At 36.8% G+C, this 12,511-nt stretch overlaps 1 protein-coding gene across 1 annotated transcript in view; it reads right to left on the bottom strand.

Annotated features, from left to right (window-relative positions):
- LOC135471782 (general transcription factor 3C polypeptide 1-like) overlaps positions 1-12,511 on the bottom strand; it is a 132,328-nt gene continuing 119,817 nt past the window's right edge. The window contains exons 21-25 of the mRNA XM_064751119.1: positions 7,412-7,531; positions 5,482-5,759; positions 4,375-4,567; positions 3,898-4,000; positions 1-1,057 (exon numbers count right to left, since the gene is read on the bottom strand). Of these exons, the coding sequence (XP_064607189.1) occupies positions 927-1,057; positions 3,898-4,000; positions 4,375-4,567; positions 5,482-5,759; positions 7,412-7,531 (825 nt within the window). The 3' untranslated portion in view covers positions 1-926. The remainder of the gene's footprint in view (positions 1,058-3,897; positions 4,001-4,374; positions 4,568-5,481; positions 5,760-7,411; positions 7,532-12,511) is intronic.

Raw genomic sequence — 12,511 nt, 5'->3', positions numbered from 1 at the left:
TGGTAACATATTTCCATACAATTTAACACAAGGACTCCTAGCACATGGTATACAAAAAATCCACTTTACTTGACCAGTTCTAAATACTAAAACATAAGTATACAAATTATATCACAATAAATGTGAAAAGATATCAATAAAAGAACAATATATTTATGTGAATTCATCCGTGACTATTCTTTATAGTCTATACAACACATCAGTACATCTTTGTTTTATAATTGGTAGACATTAAAAAATTAAGTATTACTGAGAGCATGCTTACAAAATATAGATGAAGAAGTTATGCTTATCCAATTTATGAAGCAAAATGAAAAGCAAGATCCTTCTTGATGACAAAATCAAATGTGCCAAGCTCTATAAGCAAATGTGCATACACCATAATCATATCAGCTAATCTTCTTTTTTTATCAGGATGGTAGTTTAGCAGCTGAAGAGTAAAGTACATGTACAGTTAGATTTTAACTTTACAATGTCAATCTTACATGATCCTCTGCAGACAATGGGAGGAAGATAGCTATATTATGTAGAGGTTGGAAATGGGATGACCAGAGGATGTAGATATACATGTAACTACCTAAAAGGATTCTAGACAACAATGTGAATTATACAAACCATATGAAATAATAATCTAAGAGTTCCATATGAGATAAAATGTGGCCCTTCTCAGTTATGAATATCAGATATGAAAATCATAACACAGGCATATATAAGAGCCTGTTCAGCAGTGGATAAATTAACCCACACAGCCATTTCTGTTTAGAACTCTCAGGCAGATGTTCAATCTACCCATGTTCAGCAAAATTATCCTCGGGGGAGTATCTCTGGGGTACTCTATTATCTAGTTATACATCATATGGATCCTAAATTAGACAGCCTGCTAATTCGATTACTAGTTAACACCTGGGGATGTAATAACCCTGCAATCACTTGACACCTCCAGTTTTAGTGCTCCCCTCCAGCTGGTGCTGTTTGGAAACATACTCGCAGAACTGGGCAATTCTGCTGAGAAGGTCAATGGAGCCCTCATACAAAACTGTCCCATCATCCAACAGACCTGCAATAAAGCACAAACCACAGAGAATTCAATCCATCAGTATTGTATTCGAAGTCAAAAATGTCATGTTTGCCATTGTCACCAAATTAGGGAAATTCCAGTCATACGGTTGGAGGAAAAAAAAAAAAATCTCTCAATGCACTGAATAACATGGTCATAAGCTTTGAGCATCTGCACATGCAAGTGAACAATATAAGTGTTTCAAAACAGGAAAGCATAAAATGATTAATTTTACAATCATGCACGGGGCCTCCGTGGCTCAGTCGGTTAGCGCAGCGTAATGACCCAGGAGCCTCACCAATGCGGTCGCTGTGAGTTCAAGTCCAGCTCATGCTGGCTTCCTCTCCGGCCGTAAGTGGGAAGGTCTGTCAGTAACCCGCGGATGGTCGTGGGTTTCCCTCGGGCTGTGCCCGGTTTCCACCCACCATAATGCTGGCCGCCATCATATAAGTGAAATATTCTTGAGTACGGCGTAAAACACCAATCAAATAAATAAATAAATAAAACAATCATGCACTTGTAATTTTTTCGTTGAAAGGCATACGAGTAGCGTATTCACGAAGATGATGGAGACACAGGCCCGATGACTTTGGAAAAAAAAAAGATCAAGATAACTAAGAAACAATAGGGTTCTTCTACATGATTAGGTGTAAACGTCATACAAATTTGATGAAAATTGCATGAGGAGTTAACAAGATATTGTGTTTGCAATCCAGCTGCCTGTAAGCTATAAGTCAAATGACCCCGCTGATCTTAGAAAAGTCAACTAAGGTCACTGAGAATACAATGCCTAATTGTTCATGTTGTAGGGGATTTTTTTAGGCAGGTCTGTAAGCATTCAAACTACAAGATTGCTTACAAAGAGAAGGACAGATGGATGATTTATGCCAATGACTGGTTATTTTTTTCTAATAACCTACATAAAATCTGTAGAGAACAACCTGCATTTCAGAAATAACCTACCACACTAGCATGTTGAGAGTTCACTTCGTGCAAGACAATACACAATTATTTCATTTCAATGGCATAGTCTGACATATCACACAGTGTATGCTCAGGCCTATCACTAAATACACACTATTTATACACGAATACTTAACTGCTGTTGTCCACCTACATCAGGCATTTGCTAGCACACATGGGTACTGTGATACAGAAGTATTTGAATTCTGCTTTGTACAATTTTCAGTTCAGGTTAGCAATAGTGAATACAGCTGTCAAGACATTTCAAAAGAGATTCACACGAGTGGCGTTTATAACCTTGTGTTTTTATAAAGGTTTATGGAAAATGGAGTGCTCGGAGTAAATCACAGCACTGACAAACCTGGCTGAAAGCTGCAGCTGAATCAGAAATATATGCAGTAATACGTGAGATATGTGAGCAAGTCTGAATTTCTAGAGTGTCCGAAATTCTTTTTTTTCGGAAAAATCACGATACTACCATAACATTTACCTAACTACTGCATTAAAACATTCAGTGTTGTTTTGGGGTTCAAATTATTAAGTAAGCAAATTGTCAACAATATTTCACCATAGTGTTAAAATAATATACATGTAAACATGAGTTTCAAACAAAATGAACATGTGTGACTGTCTTGATGGATTATACATCTTTGATCGTTTCTCACAAATTGATTTAAGTTTCCGTGTAAGGTCATTTCACATGCAGCCTTGAGACTCTCAATTTATTTCTTACGCTTTTTGATTGTCAAAAAACATTTGGGCTCCAGAGACTGCAGATTACATGCATGCCCGTGAAAAAATTGTATCCTTAAAAAACCCCAATACATTTCTCACTTAAATTTTCTTTCGACAGATTCATTAGTAATGCAAATGGAAATCAGAATGATGGATTAACAATAATTTAGACATAATACTGAGGATATTAAGAAAGGAATGGATGATGAAAGTGTTTGCATTGTAAATTCCATTGGTTAAATTTTCTTTGATCTATCACAGCCACGCCACGTGAGTCTTCATGTCACATGGTGGTCTGATAAGGCTGATAAGTTGTGGGGGGAGAGGAAACCGAGCATACAACACCAGTAATCCAAAGTCAACACGATATATTAGGTGTTCAGGTACAGTAGCCTTAAGTACTGAATAGAGATGTCTGCACCTGTATGGAAAAAATTTCTTTGTGAAAACTTTTTAGTTGAGTTTAATCTGTAACCATAGTATCTATAGACCTATGCATAGTTGGCCCATAATGAGCGGCGTAGTTTTGCTATAAGTCAGCTCCTGTGTGCACTTCTTGTTGTTGTCTTTTTCTTTTTTCAATATCTTTTTTTTTTTGCGCTGGTACTTCAGTACTAATGACTGCTGGTACAGGAGAATAGGCTAGCTTGCAAGCAATCATGCATGATGGGAAGCAGGCACAGTTATAAAGTAAGGGAGCTATAACCAGCGTAGTTTGTGTAAACACCAATCAGCCTCCAATTTGACGGCATTCACAGAAGTTTAAATACCTGGGCAGTGGGGTGGGGATATTTGGGCGTGTCTGAATTTCTAGGGCGTCTGAAATTCTGGAAGGACTCCGGTTCTACCATAACATTTACCTAAACACTGCATGAACACTGGGCAAATGTTGTATTGGTGTTCAAACTATTAAGTAAGCATAATAATAATAATAATAGTAATGCTTGACCCTAAAACAACGACCCACGAAATCAAACACTAACCAATTGATTTCTTATTGCTTAAAAAGGATGCCCCTATCCACAGTATGTTCACATAAGCCAATTTGAAAGAATCTTACCAACACAAGCACATTAAGTTTACATGATACGATGATGTATGTATATGTCTGTTTTCCTGGGGAAACACCTGATATACTTTACCTGTATCAGCTGTGTAGGTGGTTACTGAGGGTTTGGAAAACAAGCTGACATTGTTACTCTTTCTCAAGTAAACTTTAGTTATGGCTCCAATGTCTTCTAACACCTAATAATGACAAACAAAACAACAACAAACAAACACACACAAAAAGCCAAATAGTTGTCCAAATTTTCTCGAACTGCATGGGAACACATATGTACATTTTGGTAACTTTTTTTACTCAACAATAACAGAGCCATATACTTTTTTACAAGATTTGGGAAGAAGAACGAATTTACCAAAAAATCAAATGTATTATTTGCCAATAAACAGGATAAAACTTTTTTTATATACTTATTTTTATAATGAAATAAAAATGGAAAGGTGATGAAGTTAATTCCATCTCTACACTCTGGACCAAGCATTGCTGGACCACCAAAGATCTGAGTCATGCTCTAGCTCTAGCTCTGAGTAAAACTGCTTGGTGCTTCTTCTCTTACCTCAAGTAATTCCAATGTTGACACAGGCTGCAGGATTGGGATAAACTTGTCAAGAACAGCCTTTTGGGTGGTTCCAGGATTAAGCATTACAAAGGATCCCACAACCTTAATAAAAACTAGGAAGAGGTCTCGGTTCATCCAGCCTTCAGGCTTCCTCCATGGCCGTGGGACAAACACGACTCTGTCATAGGTGCTGCAGGAAGAGAAAGTAAAGCAGTGGTTTTAGATTCTACTGATGTTTAGCTTTAAAGGTTAATCTAGCTTCAGCCATCCAACTCTTTAATATGTTTCTACCTGTGCATTTGTCTATTTTTGGATGTTTGTAACAAGAAATGGTTAATCTATGTGAAAAAAAGCTTTATATAAAGCTCCAACTGATGCTAGCATCTTGATGTATTTACATCTACAAGTTACAATGTCGTTGAAGGTACATGAATATCATATATCTCATAAACATCCTTTAGTAATATTTCCGTTTAAGTCTGTTGCTGAAAACTGAAAACTAACCTATTATATAAAGAGAATTAAATTAATTCTAAAGATTACATTTATATATTTTTACCTGGTAGTAGCTTCTGATGGAGAAAGGATGGTAAAAGACTGGATGTATGTAAAAATGGATACCAATGAACTAAATTACAGTCAATGTAGGTAGTCAATGTTTACTGTTACTCATTGATCTGAATCTCCTTTATCACAAGAAAGAATAATTTTGTTTATATTATTAGTTAGAAAGCAATCCGTTGGCTTGATTTGGTTCCATAAGTCTGCAGGTCTTCGTAAATCTGTAAACATAATTTTGCTTTGTCCATATTCAAATCAGTGGTTCATAACAAACCAAAGTTTAATTACATCACTAATACCCTTTATCATGAATATATTTGATATATCCCAAAAATTAATAAAAGGCCATAAATAAAGATATCAATCATATTTTGAACTGAACTTTTTTTCTCTTATATGTCTTCCAGCTGTTCATTCCGCTCAAGGAAGTACCAATCACTATTTACTTATGACATGGTTAACATCTGTTAGAAGTGTGCTAATGCTAAGCCTGAGGGCAACTAAAGACAAAGCTGATGGCACCACCGAGAATAACACTCTGACCTTTTGTAGGATGATGCCCTTCCTTCATATTCCCCAAGCTTTCTCTTTAAAGAAGCCCTCTGGCTAGGGAGACTTTGGGCATCAGTTGTGTCTGTTACAAGAACTGGACGAGCTCCTGGTGTAGCTGTGCCTACTGCTGTCTGAGTAGCCTCCCCTTGGCAGTCATCTGCTTGAGGGGCAACATCTGTAATCTTCCCCGATGGGCCTTGGTCTGGCTCTGGTAGATTTCCCTTGCTGGTTGGAGCATGCAAACTGTCAGGAGTTGAAGTCTGAGGAAGCTGTGAAGGAGGCAAATCAAACTATGCTCCTTAGGGTGTATGTTACAGGAAGGCATAACAGGACTGGCAAAACACTGAAAACCTTCAACTACATCTACCAAAAGCAGTTGTAATATTAAATACTAACCTACATGCATGATCTTAATACCACTGTTTTATTTATTTGTTTATTTGATTGGTGTTTTACACCGTACTCAAGAATATTTCACTGATAAGACAGCAGCCAGCATTATGGTGGGAAGAAACCGGGCAGAGCCCCGGGGGGACCCACAACCATCCGCAGGTTGCTGACAGACCTTCCCACGTACGGCCTCAGAGGAAGCCAGCATGAGCTGGACTTGAACTCACAGCAACCGCATTGGTGAGAGGCTCCTGGGTCATTATGCTGCACTAGCACGATAACCCACTGTGCCACGGAGACCTCCCATTATTTTAAAATATTAATGGAATATTACTGCCTCAAATAAACCCCACTTGACCAAGATAAGGGAATACTAGTACACCTATTCCCAGATAACTTTTTACATAATTAATTGCATGTAGACTTTATTAGATTTCTAACTGTCCCTTCGATGATAAAGTTGTCCATTCATACAAAATTTTACAGAGCAAGGGCACAAGCTGCAGGGTAGAGGTTTACGGAGTTTATCATAGATTTAGTTGATTAAAGACACGTGTAAGACGGTCTCATTACAGCAGTTCATTTAAATGTATCCAGATGACTTTGATCCACATTATCTTAAATCAATTCAATGTCTTAAATAAATAATTGTCTGCTATGGAATCATGGAAAGATCTGGAAATTGGTCGCAAATTTCTTCACAGTTTCTACTTATGTTTCTATATTAAATTTCGATTAACAGATTCAACTTGATGAAGTACATTTCTCTTCTTTTTTTTCTTCCATATTTTATTACTCCAAAACTATTGATGACCTCTCTTGATAGCCTTAACCTAGATTAGAGTTCTAGGAAAATGAAGCTGCAGCTGTTCGCACTAGGGTTCTCCAACCACCAAGACTGGACACTTTAATTATTACTGTCCAGCATAAAACTTTGGAGACATTGTGTTCAAGAAGTTATAGAGTCAAATATGAAAATACAGCCTGAGATTAGGTTAAAAGTCATTTGCATTATGATCAGGCATGGGTGACCAAACCAATGAATGCTTAAGGCTTTGGTTCAGTAGTTTTGGAGATATAACAGTAACAAATCAGATATAAACTTTGCCTTGAGAATTAGGTCAGAGGTCATTTGCACTTGGCTCAGTAGTTCTTAAATATACATGTAGCCTTAGATGTCATATTTAAACTCTGACCTCATCAAGTAGGTCAAACATGATTTTGCCACATGCAGTATTCTAGGTACCATGTATGTACATGTTTATTTATTTAAATTAATGAAAGACAGACAGAACAAGTTCTTATTTTTAAACTTTATCTTCCACATCTTTCATTATAGTATGGTGAGAAGTGAATAAAGAATGATAAATAAATATAGGGACATCTCAAAATTCATATATGGTAAAACCATGTGACAAGCCCTGACAAACAATTACCACGGAAAGCTTACCCAAATTTTAAAGAAACACATATACTGTTTACCCTTCATTTATAAATATAAAAAGTAGTGTACTCTCTATCTAGCACTTACAGGTATGTGTTCCACTGTTGGCTTGGATCTCCCCCTTGTGTCTTTGTGGCCATGTAAGAGCCATGGAGCTGCATGCTTGTGGGACACATATCTGTGGCTAACAACACCCACACGCAACACCTGATGAAAAAGAATCCATTAAACATCAATAAAGCAAAATTTAAACTCATTTTGCTTTCTAGGGGTCCATTTTACGGAGAGAGTGTCCTTCCATGGTAACTTATCTCTCCAGTGGTGAGTTACAACCTCTTTGTAAAACAATCCCCATGCAGTAGGTGGCCCAGCACTCTGATTTCAGTAGGTATTACTGAAATCAGATTTTTAGGTGTCCACACAAGTAGTTCGGTGAGAATCCCGTCAGGATTACACATCTGTAAGAATTATTTTCGTACATGGTATAGATTTCAGATTATGATAAAAAAAATCTGAGCTCCATGCTAGACTGCATGAAAACGGTTCAATGTTGAGTGCTGGCTACAGGGTGTGTATTCTAATTCTGTTTAGGGACACGAGCAGTAGATGAAAGGAACAATCTCTCTATACATGTGACCCAGCACTGCTATTTGAGAGTAATGTTTCTTTTTTCTTTTCACTGTCTTTAACCATAGCCCCAATAAGCATTGCCCCAAGCAGTCACCGATTCAAATCCAGCTCATTCCTGCCAATCTTTGTTCTCTTTTTTTCTTCAATTACCATGAAATTATTAGGCATCAGACGACCACTCCGAGCAGCCTGGAGTTCAAATCCAGTTTGCTCCTAACCATTCTTACCAAATTTATTTCGAATATAAATATGGACACTACGTTTCATTTGTGGGAGATCGTGTTTCCGGTTATTGCTGAAATAGTTTTGTTTTCGTTGAAAATGTCAGATGTGGTTTCCACAAGGTACATGCAGTTTACTCATTTGGAGAGTTTATTGTCTAATATGGATCGCATCTATTTTTTTTGCTCATTTTCTACAAACCTGGGGTCTTTTCAGAAGAGCATAGAACTAATAAATTTGAATGGTCTGTGGCAGAGAAAGTGGAAAGTTTTAGAAAGTGGAAGCTAAAAGCTGTTTGTACAGACCGCTTGGCAACAGTATAATTGCCTGACAGTTCTAGCCATTATTCTTATTTATACAATTCTGTGACGGAGCTAGAGCCTAGAACATCTGATCGATTGTCTTGATACTTTGCAGTGAAATGTCCTCATATATGAAGTTCTGCGATGGCCTATTCTGCTTTTTGCATGTCATGTGGTTTGGCGGCCATATTGCATTTTATATGAAATCTTTTAAACATCTTTCTTTGAAGAAACACTGAACAGATTAGTCTGAAAACTGATATGCAGGCAGATTGTTGGTAGTTTCTGTGGAAGTTCGCCATTGGTTAAAATTGTGACGTCACAACTAGTTTTGAAATTTCAATTTTTGTAACATATTCTGAGCCACTGATTTGGAATATGCCTTCATTTTTCGCCTATTTATGTCACGTTTTGAGATATTGTCAAAAAAAACTAAAATTTAGTAATGTAATTTCCATGACTTGTAACTTTAGAACTATGGGAGCTACAAATGTGAAACTTGCACTAAATTATATCCCTATGCCAACAGATTTGAGTTATGATCGACAGTTTTCTAGTTAAAAGCATTTAAATGATACCTTTTTTTTTTTAGAAATTGTTGTTAATCCCATTGCTCTAAGATTGAGTTAGATGGGAATTGGACAAGGTTTAAGGTATTTGACTTTAAGCTTTCTGCTGCACTGTCCATGATTTCCCGAAACAGCTGTGCGATTACATATAGCTAAGCTGTCTTCTATTTGATTGCGTAGAATGATAACTACAACAACAAACGATGTGGACACCGGCCGAAACTGCTTTGCAGTTCTAGTTATTATTTTTCTTCTACTTTCTTGAAAGCTTTTTGAAAGCTTTAAGAGGTGTAAAAGGAAAAGTTTTTATTGGATGCTGCTAAAATTTGGTGATTTTAGGAACAAGGTTACAAGGCAAATTTTGGTCACATGACATGGCTGCCATCTTCGATTTTGATCAAAACCTTTAAAAATCTTCTTCTCAAGAACAAATGAATGGATTTTTTGACATTTGATGTATATGTAGAGTGATCCCAGTTAGAGCAAGTTTGAGAAACTCTTAAACATTCATCAAAAGCATTGGAAGCTAGCCATTAGTTGAAGTTATGGCGTCATAAAAAGTGTCAAATTTTGATGTTTTCATGTATTCTGGTGTATTTGGTAACACTGATTCTGAATCTGCTTTTGGATTTTGCCTCTGTAACTTTTTGAGATGGTCAAAAAACTTTTTCAGTTAAGTAATATCAATGACCTGTAACTTGAGAACTATGGTGGCTAGAAATGTGAAACTTGCACCAAATTGTAGCCCAAGACATGTAGTTTCTGATGGGTGACTACTAGCTTTCTACTAATAGCTTTCTTCCTAGAAATGCTTAAATGACACCACCCTTCTTCCGAAATATAGATATGTAAGCCTGTGCATTTAACATTTGACTTCTGAGGTAACTGTGTATTACTACACATGTTCTGCAGGTAACTTGCCACATAGGTTGGCCACCTGTCACTCAAACTGAGCATTGAACAATTCTCCATCCTCTCTAAAGAAATCCATGGACAGTTATGAATGACTGCATGTAAGCCAGCCCTGTTCATAACGCATCATGGGTAATTCTCAACAATCCTGACGACATTCCCCCATACCGCATGCTATCACCAATATAAGTCCAAAGCCATGAACAAATATACCAACAATTTCTATCTACACATGTGCCTTGAGTCATGACGAGTCAAAAAAAAACATGTAACTCTTATCACAGGCCAAATTCAAGGGTTAAAGAAATATTCCAACATTGTTGCATCTTGCATCATTGAATTGTCCTCAAAATCAACACAATATTGGTGGAGAAATTAGTGACTGTGATCAGTCATTCACACTCACGCTAAAAAGACGGATATAATATATCAAATCAATAAAATATGATAAAACGTTGGAAGAGAAGCAGATGTCATTTCATGAGTAGAAATGCATATACACGTAAAGAAACATGCTTGTGAAATGCCTGTATGAGTACACACCACACTAACTTCCTCACACAGCCAATAAAGCATTAGAAGGATTTTAACATCCACCTTCACTGATCTTGTCATCCTGAAATGATACACATGCGCAGTTAATAAAGGATATCACCCATTTTGCTCACTGACAAATATTTATTAATAGTGTGGTGCAAGCTCATATTGTTCATAGATGCCAAGGGAAAACAAAGGGAATTGATACACGCATTTTCCTTAAATTTTATCTTGGAAGACAAATAAGATTTACTTTATTTCAAAGTTTTCGGTCATTGAAATGAAAAGACAACGTGTGTCCATTAACAAGTATGCTCTGAGGGAGTTACATTAAAATGATTCATTCAACTTTATTAATATCATTCTGTAAAATATTATTAGGATCTATAATTTCTATATGGAAATCACCAAGAACCATAAATACATTTAAGGGGGGAGGGGGAGGGAGGTAATATGATTAATTTTTGGTAATCACTGAAAACCACAGTGTAACATGGAGAGGCAAAAAAATGCCGGATAGGCAATGCAGTTTATATACCTTTCTGTGACAGGCAAAAAGCAGTTCAGCTAGCGTACAGTACTGTTTTTTGGATACATTTATCAACAAAAATTTGGGTGATCAACCTGAATCAAGGATTCCATTTATTTATTCAAGATGTGGAGATTTGAGCATCTGTTCTGTTTACAGATCATGAACATTGGGAATTAGGAGATTCAGTGGCGTATTTCTAGTTCACTCTGATCCACAAAATAATAGTATGGCTGAAATTTTTAAGGATTGTATCTTGGATGTCCATTATATTCATTCTCTAATGTATAATTCTAAATTGTATTATATGGGTTACAGCCATGCACATGTGCCAAGAAACAGCCTTTTTTAGCGACAAAGAATTGCTTTGACTTTGGTTCCTGCAGTGGTGTCATAATATTTAAACTTGGATATGGATTACTAAAACCAAACATGTTCATACATCTCCTTCCTAATCTTTACTTCCATTTGCGCCTTAAATGTGGAGAGGTTTGCATTAATGCTTTGGTCCATAGTCCGGTAATGCATGAGACAAACACCAGCACGTCTGCAGAACACTTATTGTCCCTGAGCTCGCCAGGCGTTAAGCCAAAAGGAAGTTTTAGATTTCTGATAATTGTCTCCTCTAAGTGGGTAGTGCATGGAAGTCCCTTGTGAGTGACATTTAGCCTTTGATGATCCAGAGACAGAGTGTGGACAACTTCACTTTATAAGACAACAAGGAAAGGTCAGTTTCCGGTTACAGGCAGACAGGAATGGGCTTATCTCCTAGACTGTAGGAAACTTGTTACACTGACTTTTGGCTTGAGGTCATTGGTTAGGCTACTTACTACCCATAAAACTTGAATAAACTCATGTGTCAGTACTATATAAGACTAACCTTGATATCTTGAACAACAAGGCAAAAAATCATTAATATGTTCGTCAACCATCTGCATTGCTACATAATGACAGGGTATAAAAATCAAAACAAAATAAAATTAGAACCTGGATGTTTAAAATACCCTCCTTCCACCATCCTACATTACCAAAAATAAAAGAAAGAAAACTAAGAAAACCTTAAAAGAATTGTCAGGACATCATATTGCTTAATTTGGCTTCATATAGATTGTTTCATGGACCATTGCTGATTGCACTACTGGTACATCCAGTCTGAATGCAGAAATGAAACAAACAGAAAATAACAGAATTAAGTAATGTACATGAAAATCTATTATTGCACCTGAAGTACCTGAACAGGTATAGTTAAGTTTACTAAGTTTCATGGAAATAGGTTCATTACTTAAGGAAGAGATGCATGGTCAAAATCTGAACACATGGAAAAGCACTATTACACAAAGTCCTAAATGGGACTTAAACATAGGCATGCACAAGTTCAGATGAAATGCAAAATGTATGGTTAGTTTCACTGAAATCAGTCCAGTAGTCTGGGAGGAGATGCAAGGACAAAATCGTGTCTACAGAGGGACAGACAAGACAAGACAGA

Source organism: Liolophura sinensis, chromosome 7, assembly GCF_032854445.1.
Source record: "Liolophura sinensis isolate JHLJ2023 chromosome 7, CUHK_Ljap_v2, whole genome shotgun sequence".
Taxonomy (NCBI): Eukaryota; Metazoa; Mollusca; class Polyplacophora; order Chitonida; family Chitonidae; genus Liolophura; species Liolophura sinensis.
This window is presented reverse-complemented; position numbering and strand designations above follow the sequence as displayed.